This window comes from Haemaphysalis longicornis, unplaced genomic scaffold (assembly GCF_048455015.1).
Source record: "Haemaphysalis longicornis isolate Haplotype H1 unplaced genomic scaffold, Haemaphysalis longicornis Haplotype H1 scaffold_8, whole genome shotgun sequence".
NCBI classification, from domain to species: Eukaryota; Metazoa; Arthropoda; class Arachnida; order Ixodida; family Ixodidae; genus Haemaphysalis; species Haemaphysalis longicornis.
In genome coordinates, this window is record NW_027526445.1 from 129,103,452 (window position 1) to 129,122,955 (window position 19,504).

At 50.4% G+C, this 19,504-nt stretch overlaps 1 protein-coding gene and 1 non-coding gene across 2 annotated transcripts in view; one reads left to right on the top strand and one right to left on the bottom strand.

The window, feature by feature from the left end:
• Positions 1–8,628, bottom strand: part of LOC144149045 (endochitinase-like) — a 38,075-nt gene extending 29,447 nt beyond the window's left edge. Inside the window, exon 1 of the mRNA XM_077680593.1 lies at positions 8,481–8,628. Within this exon, the coding sequence (XP_077536719.1) occupies positions 8,481–8,519 (39 nt within the window). The 5' untranslated portion in view covers positions 8,520–8,628. The remainder of the gene's footprint in view (positions 1–8,480) is intronic.
• A 10,089-nt stretch (positions 8,629–18,717) lies between these two features.
• Positions 18,718–18,788, top strand: Trnag-gcc (transfer RNA glycine (anticodon GCC)). The gene has a single exon. It is a non-coding gene; the product is annotated as a tRNA-Gly (tRNA).
• Positions 18,789–19,504: the final 716 nt, after the last annotated feature.

The window sequence follows — 19,504 nt, forward strand, 5'->3', positions numbered from 1 at the left end:
GGCCGAGAATCGAACCAGCGTCCTTGGGCTGCAATCTAAACATAAACGCTTACACGGATGTAGGAATAATCATTTAATACCTTGAAGCAAAAATATACTATTTACAAAGTGATGAACGACATCCTCCACTGCTGATACATAATACATTATGTACAAAATGATACAAACACACTTCACTGTAGTTATAATACAAGTAATGATGATTACACTCGAATGTTTTCGAACTTGCTTTTTGAGGTTTTGAATTGCGTCCTTAGCATGTGTGTGATGTTCTTGAAGTACGGTGTACCTTCTTTCCAGGTCTGCCAACTGCTTTTTCAACTCAGCACAATCCCTTTGTGTCTCACTAGCTGTGAGAGTTTCATTTGCCGAGTTTGGAATTCCGACATTCAAAGCTTCGACACCTGGGCTGTTGAGTTGGAGGTTTTCCGATGACGTCTCTTGTGATACCGTCTCTTGTGATACCGATGACGTCTCTTGTGAGTTGACTCAGGGAGGATTTCCGCTATCTGATGATGCGTGAAGTTCTTCAGCGGGGTTGTTCACCTCTTCATTGTTGGATGTGGGCTCAGGCTGCGTTCTGTCTCCGGGTGGCTTTCGCTGCTTTGGACCGATTTCTTAAGTAATGTACGCACTTATACGAAAACACGCAGTGAATGAAATGGTAAATGCCGACCTCTGATTGGGAAAGGCGTTGGCACAGCATTTGGCTTCAGCTCCTTCCAACCATATGCACGGTTTTGTTCAAAACAGGATCCTTCAAAGTGAGCCTGCACGATAAATTGTCAATATAGGTGCCTTTTTCTCCCGAGAAATAAGAATAAATTACGTGAAATCAAGCAAATCGAACAAACCGGCATCCACGCGTATCGGCTCACATCCGCACATGATTCACAAAATAGAGGTGCAATTGACACATTTCTTTTCACCTCCATGCGCTACTTTTATGGCATGATAAGCGACAATAAATGTCTTAAATATTATAATTTTCACGCGCAACAAGATCTATAACAGACCTTAAGTTGAGACAACACGGAGAAACAAGACCATAATGCCTCGCATGCAGTTTTACGCTTTGGGATATATCATTCACACTGCCAAAAAATGGGCTTTTGGTGAAGTAAGCGTGATGCGCCGGGGTGACGCTTCGGGACTGAGAAAGGTCGCACACCTTTTTACAATGAGCGCCTTATTTCGTGATACAAAGTAAAATGACTGAAGATGCAAAGCGACACACGTTTTAAATCGCCCCCCCCCCCCCCCGCTTTAAGAGGCCACGTCCGTTTGCATCAATCAAAATATAAAAAGGCCGCAAAAGCATGATGAAACCTCCAACATAAGCATGTAAAACCGTGCGTCTGGTATCAAGAAGCAGCCACACAGACAAGCTTACAATAGCCCCAAATGGATTTGACAGTGCTGAGAAGCCGGGTACTTGTACTGCATATGCAGGAGTGCTTCGTCGGCAGCCACTTGTCCTGCTTGATCTTCACCGTCCACAGAAGCCGCCTTTTTGGGTCTCTAGGAAACTAAACATGCTCCAGAGATTTGTAGCGCTGCTAGAACACACGGGAACGCAGCACCCAGGCATTCTGCAAAGAGATTTTGTGAAGAGCGCCGCTTTTTGCGCGCCTAGCGCGGGAGTCGGCGGGGGCGGGATGCAAGAAAATGGCGGCGGCGCCTCCCGTGAACCGGTCTTGGCGGCGGCGACCCCTTCAAAGAGTGGCGCCACCCTCCGCGGAGCGGGCGCGCATCGAGGCACCCTAGTTGCGGGAGCAAAGGGCGCTGTTTGTCTTTCCGTTGGTCCCATTCGCGTCGAGGGACCAACGTTTGGTCCCTTCTTTTTGCACACGGCCCTAATCTTGGCGCGTTTGGTCTTTTGGGGACTAAATGTTCCTCGCGAGGCGTAATTGCTGCAGTTAGTCTTATTTTCTCCCATTTTGGCTAAGAGTGTACTACTCTCTCTTGGAAAGCATCTCGTTACGCCTCAAGAGCGTTCTGCTATTCCCCGCGAGGCAGCGTGCTTTCGCTCCGCCTGCTACTAGACCCCCCCCCCCCCCTTCCCCACGATGGTGCTATAGGCAGTTACAAGCAAACAAAACAGGACAAGCTATTTTGAAACATGGAAAAGAAGAAAAAACAAGCTCAGAATTTATTTTTCAAAATACCACAACAATCGGTTCATTCTGCAATTTAACACAAAATGCAATTTATTGGGAATTAAAATATCACGGCATAAAAACGGTTCCTACTTCACATGCACACAGGAGACGTAGCGCCTATTTAGGATACACCCAAGAAAAATTCACAAATAAAAATGCAGCAAAGCATTTGAAAACACTGAAATACAAACATTAAATTATGACGATAAAAATGACATTAACATCCACAAATAAAAAGGTACTGGCATTAGCACGAAAAGCGTCAGTAGAAATACAGCAGTGGGAGAATAGTTAACAGTATTAAAACAAAATGGCCTTAGTACATCAGTGAGTGCTTCACATGGACTGGAAAATCCAGCTCTTATTTAGCACACATAAAAAATATTTACAAATAAATTTTGCGAAAGAAAAATCTGGGACTAAAACAATTCAGCGTGGATTACTATTAACGCATTACAAGGTGCAATCAACACAAAGATACAAAGCCATTGACACGGCAACTTTGCAACAGATATATTTTGGTGGTACAATAGGAAACCGCAGGAAACATTCCCACTGGGTTTTTTAGGCGGGTGGTTCTCAAATGAGGATGCGCTAGTAAGATTTAAAAATGCATAACTTGGTATTAAAAACAAACACGTTCGAGCTGACTGCTTCATAATGTTGGTGGCGACCGACCAGGGCACCGTGCTTGAGCCAAAGTAACGTCCACAGAAGCAAGACGGTGCGCTTCGCCTTTGAAGCGTATTACACAATGAACGGCCAAAACACAGACAGCAGCAATGGGATCCCATCCACGATGTCCAAGGGTGTGAGGAGAAGTGTCTTGAATGCGACGGCCACTGCTGCTGACGCCTCGGGTATCTCCCTCTCTCTCTCAAAAAAAAAAAAAATCTTCGGGCAAGTAGCGTCTTCCCGTGGTTCCTACATAGACAGAAAGAGGGGGGCAGCAAAGATAAGTTCTACAGTGAAAAAAATATTAACGAGTTTGACAATGTTAAATGAAGTTTATTGGGTGATAGATAGTTTTTGCGCCGAGAGCACGCACTGAACCCGTATTGGAATGCCATACTGCTTGGCGCAGTAACCAGTCTAGATGCGGATGTGGTGACCTTGGATGCCACCACGCTCATTGTACCACTTGGCCAATGTCATGTCAGACAGCGCGCCCTACAGCTGTCTGCCTACGCACTGCGCCCCAAACCCATTAGTGCTTACGTGTCCGTAGCTTCAACTGTTTACCCCGCTATCGTTCCCGGTATAAAAACATAGCACAAAATTTAAGGAAACATAACTCTTTTTGTAAGGTTATAATCCCTGAATAATTTGCATTGGATTTTGTCCTCAGCCGACTGCAACGTAGGGCCAATTATACGTTCACAAGACTAGCGTGGAAAAGTTGCTAATGGGTCATATAGCTACTGTTTTCTTCATTCTCGAGTACGCTTCGTTGCATGCACGCTGCAGATCGCAACATTTGATGAGAACCAATAGGCTCGTTATTGAACGATCAGAACGCTCGAACGCTCGAGCGACGGCGACAACCGACGCGAAAAAAGTAATGTAATGGGTACAACAAACAGCGTGGGCGACAGCGACAAACGAAAAAAAGTAATGCATTGCTGCCAATGCCCTTCGTCGTCGTTGCTGCCGCTCGCTTGTGGGCTGCTTCTGTCCGGGAATAAACCCGCCACGGCGACGGCCCTGCGCCTACCGCTGTCGCCGCCGTCAGCGGCCTGTGTACAAAATTTTCGCTTGTCTGTGTCGCACACAATACCTGTTTGCCGTACACACTGAGTGAGGTTTCTCGCGTCGCTCATCGCCTTAGACGCATGTAATTACCCCTTAAAGGAGCACTGACACCAATTTTCGGCGTTAATATTATTGCACAGTTCGCTTCCTTCACTCAACATAATACCCTGGCTGAAATATGAGCGGCCTGCGACGCGAAGAACGTAGTTCAATTGGATCTCATTTATCGCGCCGACGGAGCAGCGCGCGGAGCGGCACTCAGCAAATGGACATCAGCGTGACGTCAATCCAAGAGCGGAAAAGAAGTGACGCGACAGCGCTCGTCAAAAACTCGTGACGTCCCTTCACGCGCGCGACCCCACGAGCGGCGAGCGGGCGCAACACCCTCTCAAGCGGGCGCCGGTGACGTCCGCACAAAGCGGTGACGTCTGTCCGGGAGTCTGTCATATGCGCCGTTCGGGATGAAAGCGCGGGAATTTGAACCAAACGATTTTCAGGCCGTTCAATGTAATTAACTATCGCGCGCTGAAGTATTTGAAGGGCTGTTTCGGGTTCGCCAGACCATTAAGCATCGATAAAAACAATAAAAGTGGAACATGAAATTTTTGTGTCAGTGCTCCTTTAACAGTGCGGTGAGTACGCCCCGAAAAGTCCCATTTCCGTCCATCCTGCCCTCAAGCAAAACGTAAAAAAACTTGTCTGAACAGCATTTCAGTCTGCTGCTGTACGCGCGGCGGTCACTAAAATTATTGTAAATTTAGTGACTACCACGCGCTAGACGCGCTCCTATCACTCAGCCTATTGTACGCAATACTTTGGAGCCGCGCAGGTAGCCACAGCTACTGCACGGCCGCCACTCTAACCCTAGCCGCCGAGATAAGAGTACAGAGTAGCGCTGCGACTACTCGCGCGACCATGCTTCCTACCTGCGACAACATTCCGCAAGGATACCAACACTTCACGAATCAAAGGGATTGAAACGGTGCAAGAATCGACGCTGTTTGCACACGGGTACAAAAGCCGCCCTTCAAAACTAAGCAACGGTCAAAATCAGTCACGAAAACGTTAGGACTAACCGCTTCCGCGGACCGAAGTACCGAGAGTAACTCTGCTTCGTTAAATTCACAAGACAAGAATACAAGGTTAACTAATGGCTTACCTCTACTTCCCGCCAGCGTTTCTTCGTCCGGTAGATAAATCCAAGGTCGTAATAGCTGCGAAAGATCCCAAGCTCAAGGCGCGAAGCCTGCGACGGCCGCGGATACAGTCCGGCCATAGCGCGCGCATCGCTACACAGTGCGCATAGTTCCGAAATCGGCCTCAGCGCTGTCGCCGCTGTGATGTTCGTCCGAAAGAAAAACTAGTACCACGCACGCACGCACGCGCACGCACGCACGCACGAATGAACGAATATACGACTTGCTCGCGTGTGCATGATGTCGCGCTGACGCACAAGCGGCCAGCAGTTAGCCAACACGCGTCGTATAAGTATGACGATAAGGGCAGGTCCAACTTCCCATGTTGCACGAAGCGTCTGCTTGAAAGCCCACTTCGTTCGTATCACGGTCTGGCGCGGCCTGTAAGTCGCCCGTCCGGCCTTGGCGGGTTCACCGCCTGTGTAGGTTTTTGCAGAACACGCGCACTTCGTGGCTCGCTGAAGGTACCGTTCTCACGCTTGCTCGGGCGGTTCGCGTTACCTGATCCCCCGGATGTATGACGCGTTACGTATCGTGATCCACGCCTGCGCCGCCGCGGGGGGGGGGGGTCATCATTTCTCTTTGCTTAACAAAGGCGCTTGAGTTCCAGCAACCGATCGGTGTGTACGCTTTTATCGTCACTCGTCAGCCGACGAGATAGTTTTCACCGTAGAGGGTGTATTTTAGATGCCCTCGCAGTGGTATCGCCTGTTCCTCACACTCCGATCTTGCAGATAGGCCCCATATTGCTGTTAATACCAGTTATGTATACGGATTTCCTTTATTTAACCTAATAAAAGCTATCGTATGTACATGCCTATCTCGGCGACACTAGCCACGGTTGTTGGGTCGGGTTCGTGTTGCGCTTGCAGCTTGAGCTATCAGAAGAGCGCGGACTTCACTTCTTGCAACACCATTTTTCTCTATCGATCTCAGATTTACAATCCGTTTTTTTTTTAGCTCGACTAGGCGCGGGACAAGCGTACGTCTATCAAACTCTTTCAAAGCGACCGTCTGCAGCGGTCCGTAGAGTAGTTCCTTCGGTTTGCCGCCTGCCGCCACTGAACGCTGCGAGCAATCGTTACACGAATTCCTATTCTTGCACGTTTAGAATGCGCGGCAGAAGTAATCGGGCGCTTTTTACACAACCGCTTTATATAATATATTCGTATGCAAATAAAACATCGCTGATGAGTTGGTGTGCGCAGATGGCAGGAGTGCATCTCCATGCTTACTCCCGCACTGGACAAGAATGAAATTGCAATTCTACTCTTCGTACTGGAGATGGGAGACGATGCGCAGGTTTACTCTTCACTGGTGCGGGAGCAGAACTGGGGCTGCACTCCGCCGCGCACGAGAAGAGTACGCGGTCAGTTTTGCTCTCCTCCTCATGGGGAGCGAGCATTGAATCCAACTCCCCGCAGCTTTCGAGGGGAGTCCGCCAACGCTTGCAAGAGTACAATGACGGTTGGACTCTTCAACTGCTCCCCCGATTTCTTAGAGTGCGGAGTTATCCTCACCATGCATTTGCACAGCCGAAGCGCGTGGTAGGGAGAAAGAGAGAATACTTCTTTTAACAATTAATTAGCAGGAGGGTGTCCTCATTTGAGGACCCCATTCGTGGTGCCAGCTTTACAAGGGCCATTTCAACCAATCGAAGCTATGTCGTCCAGGATGGAACTGGGCAGCACGCTCTCCCACTGATCATGAGATGGACGCGAGGAATTCTGTCTATATTGAAGTCTTTTTGCCGTCCCACGTGTGCACCGTATGGTAGAGTGTACCAGGTTCGCTACAAAACTCACACAGAGCGGAGATACAGATTGGGATATACTAGGTGTAATTTATTCGGGTGTTGGAATGGATTTGTTGGCAGCAGACTAAATGAGCGCTCCTGGGCTTTCCTTAAAAATTCGTGCGCCGGGAGTAAACATTGAGCCCGACATAAAACTATAATGGCAAACTGTTCGCATGGCGACGCAGTGAAACATCCCCCTCGCGAGGGGCGCGATCAAATGCAGAGCATTTCCGGGGGCGCACGACGTTAAGTAGTTTGCGTTACGTTAATGTTGTTGCACTTGTGGCAACTGCTGACGAGAGAGCGCTCGTCAGCAGTAATTTGAATGAGTCAAGGATATAAGGCGCGTTCATAGCCTCCCATTCTGTGTCGGCTTTGTGGCGCAGTGGGTAGAGCACCATGTACATTGTGTTCCGCCCGCAGGGTCGAGGGATCGAAACCAGACGCCGGATAGTATTTTTTTTATATAGTGTAGGGGGAGGGGTGCGGACTACGACTACGGACGCCTACGGACGTCAACGCGGGTGACATCGTGAGTTACTGAAATGCTCTGCATTTAATAACGGTGTAGACCGGCAAGGGCTCAGTAGGAGACGATGCGGGGTAGGAATTTCCGCGTGAGCGCGTGGTGTTATCCTTGAATTGCCTCAGCCACCTGTCGGCCTAGTGGCCAGCGTTTGCACCGAAACCTTCCCTGGCGACAATGGGCTCACGGAAGAGGTTGACGTACTTGTAGTTCGCGGACCTATATGATGAATGAACGTCTTAATCTTGCGAAAGAGAAAACTAGACAGAAGTTTTGGGAACTTGTAAAGGCAAAATTGCTACCAGAAAAATTAAATTTATTAGACTTATTATTAAACGTGTTTCGTGAAAAGTTTCAAGAAGTGAGTACCCTCGCAACGACTCCTTCAAAGCTAAGGCAGTGCACAAAGGGCACACTCCGCTGCCGGAGTTTTGTGTTTGATTCTCGCTGTCCTATGACGACAGGTGAAAACCCACACCATCCCTTGTCGCTACCGCCTGCACCTTCCAACTACACTCCCCCCTTCCCTGCCAGAGGAGCAGTGGAAACGCTCGAACATCTCCTTTGTAACTGCCCCCACAACCCCTACACCCATTTACCAGACAATGGGCACTGGGCTGAGGCGCTCGGCAGCTACGACCTGACTATCAAACGGGTAGTCACCGCGAGGGCTGCTGCCCCCCCACCTCCCCCACGGGCCTTAGAAGGCACACTAACGTTTGAGTCTCCAACGATAAAGGCGTATCGTATACCTTTGTGAATCGTACCTTACCTCGGTAACAATCCTGCTGCTCTTGCAACATAAACTCACCACTTATCCACACATCACATGACCATTCGTCTTCTCCTCAGCATTACACGACGTCCGCCCCGCATTCTCGTTCTAAGACTCACCCCTCTGACTTCCCGTATCTCTCATATCAGCGCTAACCTGGGATGCACTCTATAAGCCAAAAACAAGCACGACATCGCTTCCACGCCGCTCAGGGTTCAGCGGTGCTTGGCGCACGTGCACGGGCGTGGGTGCAGGTGAAGCGGACGCTCACCTGCAGCGCCAGCACGGTGGCGGCCATGCAGAAGACCATCACTGTGCGCTTGTGGTCGCCACGCAGCGTGTCGAGGGGCGACGGCGAGCTCTCCTCGTCCTGCGGGCAATCCGCGTCGCCTTGCCTCCCGTCGCTCACCAGCGCCTGCTGCGACGGAGCCGTTCGCGCGTACATCTTACCCGCAGAGTCCAACTACACGAGGAGCGAGAGGACGCGCTTCGATCGTGCACTGTTGCCACGGTATACGTCACGAGACCAGTGCGCTCGCGGTAGCGAGTGGTTTTCCTTGCCTTCCTCTTTCTCTGACGAGTCATATCGTGTCACGTGACTAGTCGCCGGTAGGTAGGTAGATAGGTAGAAAACGTTTATTTGAGCCGCTGAAGTAGGAGTGGTTCCCTAGTCCGGGAATCTATGAGGTGAGCAGAAAGCCTTCGCTCTGGATGTCAGTAGTTGCTGGACGTCCAGATGGCCGTTGGTCACCAGGTTCACCCGCAGCTCAGGGGTGGGAAGGGGAGATCGGAGAGGAGGAATTTTGGGATTGTGCTGACACTGTATTATAGTATCAGGTAAAGTTCCGGGTTGTGAACAGTATTGGCATTCAGCAGAGTATTGACTTGGAAAAATACTACGCAGGCGAGCTGGGTGAAGAAAGGTATTGGTTTATAGTCTGCGGTGTAACGAATATTCTTCCTTGGGGAGTGCGGTGGAAGTTACTGACTTGGCGTCGTGCCGCAGTCCTTTGAGCGAGTACAAGCTGGTTCTGTAAAATAAAACAGCGGGTTGAAGTACAGAAACACGGTGGCGACCAATCCCGCGCGTGAATCGCCATTACCTAAGAGCTACATGGTGGTGGTGGTACCAAACAGATGGATCCTAGGAGGATTGGCCAGGAAATGGATGATTTACCGAAGGAAACAATGTAGTTTTTTTTGAGGGAAAGATAGATATTGAAATGTTAAGATGGGTTAGCCACGGCCGCTCGATGGAAACAGGGTCCGGCCAGCCAAATGCGCCTCCCCGCCGGTGACGGCGCTAGTTTCCTTTTCTGCCACAGCGTGAGCCGTGGCGCTGGTCATCGGTGAAAGAACCGCGGCCGACCGCGGAAGCTGCTTCGAAGCGCTACCCGCGCAGACGAACGGCCGTAATTGATTACATCGTACTTTTTTATAATTATGCGGTGACTCGAGAGCGTTGCAAAATGATCGACATTTCCAAAGTATAGTCACAGAGTCAGCTTTTAAGTGATATCGGTCAGAGAGCTTCATTTCCTTTCCTTGCAGCGCGACTTAGCAGCATGCGGCGTATTGAAAACGTCCTGCTCGAGGCGGATAATTTCTTCAGCATTTTTAAAGGATTGTACATGTGATGTTTGGCGCGTCATGGTGGTGTTTTGATTAGCACTAGTGTTGAACCGTTCTTCTGTTGATATTTCACACACTGCATGATCATCAAAAAACGAACAGGGAAGACCGCAGCCTCTTTGTTACTCGCGAGATGTAAACATCAGAAAAATGTTAAATTCTGTGACGTACGGTCAACTTTTTACAACGCGTTTTACAACTGCGACCGCATTTTCCCTCTTCTTCCTCTATTCGCGTTTTTTTTCTCTAATAGCCCCTCGGATTTTTTTATAATTTCTTCGATTGATTACCAAAAACTAAGAAGCAATATATTTCATTGTCGTTCAACTGCTGCAAATTATTAACGGGCAACATTTAAAAGCGCCTTTATGCTTGGCATATTTTTCGAAACTGTAATGTCTCTTTAAACCCCTTCCGGAGGCATTCGAACGGATTGTTTATTGTGTGGCGCATTGTCTTTGTACCGAGCGCACTTGTAAAAAAGTATTCAACCGTCAAATAAAAGTTTCCGTGTAGCACAGTTATAAAGCTCTTCGCCAGGGGGTTTTCCAGTGGAACTTACAAGCAGTAGAACATTGTGGGGTAGCATAGGAGGAGGCAGGGGAGGAGAAAGAAGAGGAGGAAAAACCTCACTTGACAAGAGAGCTGGTCGGAAAGGCGTTTTGGGGACATCACCAGTCCAGTTTCAAGCAGTGACCTCAGTAGTTTTCTTAGGAACACTGTTGCTCTGTGGTCAACACGTTTTTTTCGGCCATTAAATACCGAAAGCCACTGAAGGCTAACTCCGTCGTATCTCGGTTGAGAAGTCTCATTAATTTAAAAATTCATAAATAAATGTTTATGACGAACAGCAAGTTATGTATTTCGATTGGTCGTGACGTTTAACGCACCGAAGCTCCACAGGCGAGGATGCGCGCCGTAGTGGAGGGCTCCGGTTTAATTTTGACCATCTGATGACCTTTAACCGCGTGCGCCGAAATCTTGAACACAAGCGTTTTCGCTTTTCGCCTCCATCAGAAAGAGGCCGCCGCGGCCGGGAATCGAACCCGCGTCCTTGGGATCAGCAGCACAACGCCATAGCCACTGAGCCACCGCGGCGGGTTAACTTCTTTAACTTCGCTATTTCATTTGTGTGTTTGTGTGTTGGGGGGATGTAAATGTATATGTGAGCAAAGGAAATACTATGTGGAAATTTTACACTCGAATGACTTTACCGAGAATGTATGCATACTATAGTGACCGTCGTTTTATTGTCATGACGATTGCTTCATATGTATTTTTGGTTGGACACTCTGTCCCAGCCCTGGTTTTTGTTTCATATCTTCAACTTCAACGTCGAACCACGCAAGCCTCTCGTCGTCACTCTAAACAAAACACGGTGCCTGGTTTTCCACCCCGCTCTGATTTTCCACCCCGTCCGGAACGTAGTGCCACAAGGCAACGTTGTTTTGTTGTAAATACAATTGTTGAGCCATAATATTTGTATTTCTGAGCCGTATATTAACTTGCATGGCGAGACAGCTTGAGCCATAGGCAGCTCAAACTACGTTGGTCAAGCTCAAAATGCGTCTGTTCTTAAATTGTACTTAAGGATAGCTTCAAATTATTTAGCGTAATAAATGTCAGCAGCCGTAGTTTCATTTCAGAGCATACACCTAAAAGAATTTTTAAAACAAATTCGCATTGCAACTGGCTGCAAAGCCGTTTTCCCAAACACCGTGTGGCATCATCGCGGCCGTCTTAGACCACGATTACCCTTTACTGCCGGCATTCCACGAGATCACGTTTTTAGAGATTGCACAGCCATCTTTCCGGTCACTGGTAATAGTATTACTATCCATATATACGCGAGACAGGACTTTCGTTGAAGGCGCTCTCATGCGCGGTGATCCCGGCAACTCCGAAGGCGCTCCGAAGCGGGAGACGGGTGAGCCGTCACAAGAGTTCCTGTATATAGCTCCCCTAGGGGAGAAGAGTTGCGCGTCCATCCGCCATCTTGTGTTCCAGGTCATGCGGGAAAGCCACCCGTCTCGCATGTACGAGCTGCCGCCGGGCCGCACGATAATGGCGCACGACTGGCGCACGATAGTCGGCTGCTTATATCAGCTGAGCGGTCGCCGCTGCCGCCGCTTCGCAACCGCCGATGCTCAGTTGAGCAACACTTACTGCATGCGGGGTCTTGTGCGCAGCACTGAAAGCGAGCTTTCCTGTCTAACTGGAACCCGCGGCATGTGGCAATCAGACACGCAACTCTTGCGCTACGCGACATACAAGAGCTCTAGCCGTCACTAGAGTTCCTGTATATAGCTCCCGCAGGGAGCTAAGAGTTGCGCGACCCTTTTCCACGCGCCGCCGTGATTGCGACAGTCCTGTTATCCATGCCGCGCAGAGAAGCCCCCACTACGGCTGCTCCGCAGCCGCCGACGCGGGCGGCACCACGCCCCGCCCAGGAACAGCAGCCGCAGAAGCGTGAGCGACATCGCAGGAATCCAGCGTTGCCGCCGTAAGGCGCCGCCGACCGAAGCGCCCCCACCGCGCGTCGGCCGCCTTCGGAAGCGTAGCGGCGAGGTTCCTTCACTCGCGACGGGCGGCTTTCCCGCAGCAATCCGGATAACAAAGATGGCGGTCGGTCGCGCAACTCTTAGCTCCCTGCGGGAGCTATATACAGGAACTCTAGCCGTCACTAGAGTTCCTGTATATAGCTCCCGCAGGGAGCTAAGAGTTGCGCGACCGGCCGCCATCTTTGTTATCCGGATTGCTGCGGGAAAGCCGCCCGTCGCGAGTGAAGGAGCCTCGCCGCCACGCTTCCGACGGCGGCCGACGCGCGGTGGGGGCGCTTCGGTCGGCGGCGCCTTACGGCGGCTACGCTGGATTCCTGGGCGGGGCGCGGTACCGCCCGCGTCGGTGGCTGCGGCGCAGCCGTAGTGGGGGCTTCTCTGCGCGGCATGGATAACCGGAGTGTCGCAATCACGGCGGCGCGTGGAAAAGGGTCGCGCAACTCTTAGCTCCCTGCGGGAGCTATATACAGGAACTCTAGCCGTCACCGATGTGGGGCGCCCCCGCCGAAAGTAGCGGCCGCAACTGGAAACTCAGCACTCACGCACTCGCCCATTGCGGACGCGCGATTCGGCGGGCCGGACCTTGTTTCCATCGAGCGGCCGTTGATTAGCAGTGGATGACCAGAGAAATAAAGGTTTGAAGATTGTAGACTGCAGCTAAAAAAGAAATAAACGTCACCATCATCGTCGTCGTCGTTGTGGCTCCGTTTGTGTCTACTGCAAGACGAAGCCCTCTACCGTGTTTCTCCAACCTTCCATCTCTCCGATCCCCTCTTCCCACCTTGAGCTATGGAAGAGCCTGGTGACCAGCGGTCATCTGGACGTCCAGCAGCTCCCGGTAACCAGAAAAGAAGGCTTTCTGGTCATTTCATGAACTCCCGGTCTAATTGGAACTACTCCCACTTCAGCGGCTCAAATAAACGTTTTCTACCTACCTATCCATTCTTGGCTTCCACCACCACCATTACAACTATCATCATCAGCCCCCCAAATTCTCTTCATTAAGTCATCCATTCATCCAGTTAGTGTTCCTCTCCTACGTGTGGTCGCATCTCTCGGTAGCGAATCTGTTACCCTGATGGGGCCCATCGGTTGTGAGTTCTTCGCGTTACATGCCCAGCCCCAAGTCTGCTTCTTCCATCTTAATTAAGGTCATATATGACCTCCGCTACCCGGGTCTTTTGTGTAGTATGGGCTGCTCGTTTCCTCTCCCTAGGCGTCGCTACTGTCATCCTCCAAATGAGAAAACAATACACTAGAGAGTGGCTGACCTCACCTAGAAGAGAAGAGGAGCAACGCGACCTGATTGATTTCATTTAGAAAACCGTCAGCAGAAGCCTGGACCGAGGCCTCTGAATCTCGCAACGCTCCCTACAACTCCTCCTTACTTTGTATACCTGTCAATGAAATACTCTTTCTCTCTCTCTCTCTCGATCTCCCTTTCATTGCTGGTTGGGCTGATGTATGTTTTCCTCCAAGGCGAAAGCACCACATTTTTCTTCCACAGGTCATCACTGGCAGAAAGCATTGGTTGTATACCGTTCTTTTCATTGATTGGGGGAGCTTACTTTTGATTACTTGAGTGTGACTTCCAAACGCCCCCCACCCCCGCCCCGAAACGCCATCGGCGGCAACAGTACACATTCCGGGCCTCCCCTATTATCAGTCCATCATCCGCGGGCTGCCCTGGTGGACGGGATCCGGCGCTCGATTGTCTCATGTATTCCTACAGAGCCCTGAGCCCGAGGGCAGTCCTCGGACTGCCCGCGGACTATCCAGGACAGGTTAATGGAAGATACCCTCCGTTTCACAAACAATAGACCTAGCGCTTTCTGCAAGCCACCAGCTCCTAACGCCAACAACAGGCTCTATCTCCGCAGCAATGTCATTTTCATTAGCTCCTATAAACAGCACACCCTGTTTCCATGCACTCCGTGACATTGCGATAATGTCTCTGGTTCCAAATTGTAACGGCCTGAGTTCGCACCCCACAACTATACGTTATTTTTTGAGTAAGAAATTTCCAAATCAATCGTAAACATTTTTTTTATATAGATAGCGGTGGCTTGGTGTGATTAGGTCCTTTCAAGCTGTCTGCAGCCTTTCCCCGCATTTATTCGACGCTTTGATTTCACCGCACTGGCAGGTATATGGTTAATGAGAGCTTGCTTCTGGGCTATAGTTGGTACATTATTTCTTGTGAATACACTGCGCTAAATTGAAATTAACTCAGACGAAGGATGGCGGAAGTCCGCATCTGGTGTTCCGCCGTCCTCCGTCTTCGTTAATTTCAATTTAGCGCAGTGTTTTCACAGGAGTATGGTTCTGCACTGCTGGGGGAGTTGAATGTCGCGCTTGTCTAACTTCAATACGCTGTTCTATTTCATCGCATCACCACATGCGCGCGTCTGCAGAGCTGCGTTTGCAGACGTGATAATCCGAAATGCACTCAAGCAAGTGAGCGTTGTGTTTACCGATTAGCACCTCAACCGATAAATTGCTCAAGATGGGACCACACAATACCGTTGACGAGCTCGTGGACGGACACCTGTCGAACCAACGAGGAAGATTAGGGCTGATCCAGGCCAGCAAAAAGCTCTTTCAGAAACTTCAAAGGACTTCCCAGAATGTAAGACCACCTGAGAAACTTCCTAACGAATGACGGAAGCTGATACGGATACACGGATACTCCCTGAGCCACGAAACATGCATCCTGAGCACTGTAAAGACAGCCGTGGGGGGGGGGGGGGGGGCAAGGCTTTTAAATAAACTGTACGGCGGACAAAACGACACCCGTGTACACCGGTAACACCGATGCAGCCAACCACAGCACCAAGTGAGCCATGGTGGCGATTGTGACTTGCGAAAGCGAGCACATAATTAGCGTTATAGCCTCGCGCACCACGCGGGAGGCTGAGGAGCTGGCCATAGCTCTAGCGCTAACGCAGACGCCTCCACTGCGGCTACGGACTCTCAAGGGGCTTGCCGAAGTTTCACGCCGGGTCTAGCGGCACTGGCAGCAGTTCGTATCCTGCAAACCAAACCCCCGAACAGGAAGGTACAGATTGTCTGGACCCCGGCCCGCTCCTCCATGAAAGGCAGCGTTTGTCCATTTCATGGACCGAGCCCTGTCCGACTGGGCCACGGAGGAAGAACCAGAGTCCAGCCCCCTAACGACTTACTGTGAAATCACGGCACACTACAAGGTAAGGAAAAAGACTCTAGCAGCCCCCACCTACAACTGGCTATTAACGGAGGACACCACTCACAGGTTGCTTCAAACGAGTACTTTCCCACACCCCACTCGAATGAATCTACCGTTTCCCACCCAGCAGGATCCTCTGTGCAAGTTATGTGGACAACCAGGCGCACTCCCTCGTATCCTCTGGGAGTGCAAGGACAACCCATATCTGCCACCCCTAACCCCTTTTCCTACCGCCGAGAAGTGGGAGAGGTTGCTGTCAAGCTCGCACCTTCCTGACCAGGGTTTTCTGGTGGAGAGGGCCCTTCTGGCGAAGACGGCACCTCATGAAAAGAGGAGCCACTAGCACCTAGAACCACGTTCAATAAAAGCGTTTTCCTCCCCTGCAGAGCTTCGCTATCCCGCCTGCCAGTGATGACCCCCGTCACGGCGGCCCTACAGAATTTACACCTTTCCTCTTCTATCCTATGCTCTCCCCCCGAGATTCGCCGTCCTCGCACTCCGTTGAATGCACGTATATCCTGGGAATGGAAGACCCAAAGTAAGTTTCGCCACGGGGGAGCTAGGGTGGCCGGTCCACCGTCGTTCTACCGCACCTTTCCCCGAAGATGCAGGTAGGCGCCTGGAACGACAAAAGGAAAATATCCGGCGCAACACACGAGTTCTCATTCCCCGTGGGGTTCAAACCTCCCTGGTGACTTGAGAGGGCGTTGCGCTGCGGTGGATACGCGTTTGGGTGGTCCGAAATCGGTTTGGGCTGCTGTGGCGAGCTGACGTGTGCGCGCGTTTGTCCGACCGCGGCAGCGATGGTTTGCGATCTTTGTCGGCCCCACGTCGTGGCCCTGAATGCTTGCTTCGGCGATGGGCGCTCTGCTGTGTAGCGCCCTCGAGTGTAAGCTTCCGCTGGTCATTATCCGCTTATTTCCCTCGACTGACTACGAGGTTTAACGTGCCGATGCTACTCAGGTGATGAGGCGCCCCGGGCTCCAGATTAGTTTTGACCATCTGCAGGGGACCTTGCGCCGAAATCTCGAACACACGGGCATCTTCCCTTTTCATCTCCATCAAAAAAAAGCGGCCGCCGTGGCCGGGCATCGAACCCGCGTCATTGGGTTAGCACGCTTATTCGCCTGAATCTGCACCCAGCGAATTCCCACGGTTCTGGACTGCCGCGGACAGCTCATCACATCGCACTTTCGCCTCTTCGCTTCACCACTCCTGCCGAGATTCGTCTTCCGTCGGACGCAGCTGGATACCATGACTGCACCCTGTGGTGTGTTTTCGTGCGTGGTGGTCCCAACCAAGGAGGTTAACCAAAGTGGCAACCCCTCTGATATCTCGTATCCTTTCTTTGCTGTTTACTTTTCTCTTCCCTTACATGCTCTCCCCACTATATCCTCGTCCTTGAACTGGGTTGAATGCAGGTGAAGTCCCCTCAGGAATTCGACAATATCCCCAGTTCATTTCGTAAGGGCTACCCCGTGGGGTGGCCCTTACGAAATGGCTCCTGATATAAACTGGTGGCGCGGAGCTCCCTGGTCCCTCTTGCTTATGGCGTACACCTGCGACCGTCCCTAAAACATCATCTGCTCACAACGCCGGGTTTCTTGCCCCACGCGGCACATAATGCTTTCGAAATAAAATCAGGGTGCGCGATAGACAAATGCCTTGGTCTGCGCACTCATTGCCCATGCTCGTCTCAGATGCAGTCACGTGGTATACTCCGTTGGCTCTTCACGAGCGCGCGTGTGGAAAGCAAACGTCCCGGTGTCTGTTTAAACGCGGTCACCATCGAACTTGTCCGCCGAGGCCCGGAAACATGGTGTAGACCGACGGAGCGATTCAGAGGCAAGAAGAAGGGCGGAGGGAGCCTGGGTGGCCGCGCCAGGGAGCCAAACGCTCCTGGAAAAGCCACTTTTCACCTTCCAACCAAACGCTGGTGGTACAGCTCCCTCACGCCATCATACAAATACAAAAATAAGAATCACCACGAAGGGCCCACAGCAGACCAAGGAGGTCAGCACCATACGAAAGAGGTTACACAGGACGGGCATTATAGCGCCGGTCCTGTGCAACCGTTGTTTTTGTTCTTCCGTTTTTTTGCATCATGTCTAAGCTCTACAACCAACTATACCAATTTCCGCCCAGTAGCGTTCGGGATACTTGAAACGTGTAGGGATCAACATATGGTGATAACGCTGCTCTGTTGATGCCGCTTAGATGCCGAACAAATTTCTAAATCCACGTTTATTGGTGAATTCGGCTTCGCCATTTTGTATCTTCCGTCTATGTATCGGTGAAGTCGTACGTATAAAAAATTAAAAAGTGGACCTGGTTTCTTGTGGCGCTGCAACTCGGCACATTCGTCTTTTTCAGGTACCAAACAGGTGCACATACATTTCGCTGATTGTAGCCATGGTAAACATATGACATATGCATTCTTAGCAATGTAGAGCGTGCCGCGATTTACGCAAGAATAATTAAGTAAACTAATTTATTATATTTCTGTGCCGGGTTCAACGTGGACTATGTGGCCTCTGCAGCCTTATTAGAGCACCCGAAAGTCAGAGAACGCAGATCTCTCTAACCGTAGAAATATTACCCTTGCCCTTGGACGCGTGGCACTCCTTTAGCTGACTCTGGAACCAGAATTTGACGGAACAGCTAGTACACACCCTCCCGAATTGCGGCAGTGATAATTAAGTACGTCTTCTAACATAAGCAACACTTCACATGTACCTGAACGAGTGTCCCACGGTCTTCTTCTAACATAAGCAACACTTCACAGGTACCTGAACGAGTGTCCCACGGTCTTGTTGGGCGGGAACATTTTTGTTGTGCCTGTGCCAGCTGCAAAGGAGGAGATACCACTAGGCCCTAGCAGTGCATTCGCAGATGCAAGCATGGGCAAGCTCAGGCACACAAACCTGCTGGGAATCCAGACGTTTGCTGTCTAGTATCTAATAGTATAAGCTTGCGTCTCCCTAGATCGCACGTTACCTATGTTTTCAGATATTAATAGCTGTAGACGGTACATCAAAAGAAATGGAGAGGTTGTTTGAAATTTATATACAAACCATTGCCTGGAATGTCCGTTAAACGGGCTCGGTTATCTGGCGTCGGTGGTTCAGTGGTAGAATACTCGCCTGCCACGCGGGTGGCCCGGGTTCGATTCCCGGCCGACGCACGTTTTTTTTTACTTCTAATATTATAGTGCCTGGAATATATTGGCCAGTATATTCTAGGCACTATACTAAGTTTCCAATTCCACCGTTTCCAATTGTTTAACGCTACGCCATTTGCCCTACACCGCGCAGAAATATGCCACAGAATAGCCGGCGAATTGATGTTTTGATGAATGCCGAACCCTTACTTCCCGGGCGCTAATTCACAAACGGTGCATTGTCCGCGCTGTTTCGACGTCGTTGTGCCATTCAGGTTCAACCACTCGGCGCGTAAAATTGAAGTTTCAAAGAGAGTTATGAACACAAAACAAAAGCTCTTTCTAGGTTATGCTTCACGGAAATGGTATATGTTTTATAATTTGACGTAAATTTTATGGGCATCCTTTTAGCGCGTTTCGATGAAACGAAAGCGTAAACGTGTCATCCGCAAGAAAACTCCATGCATGCTCCACGCCAACGTTTATAGATAAACGCTGCTCCATGCGAGAAACATGCGAGGAACCTCCTTTATAAAGCCGGTCGAGGGTTTGGCGTCCCTCTTCGAACCTTCGGCAAACGTCAACGCGAACTATGGGGCACGTGGCGCCATCTGTTTACGAAGTTTAGAGTTTATCAGAAGTAACTCAAGGCGGGAATTTTAGATACGACAATGCGTGTATTGCCGTTCGATTTGAGATGATTTGGGGTAAGAAACGGTATAATGTCAGAAAAAGAAATG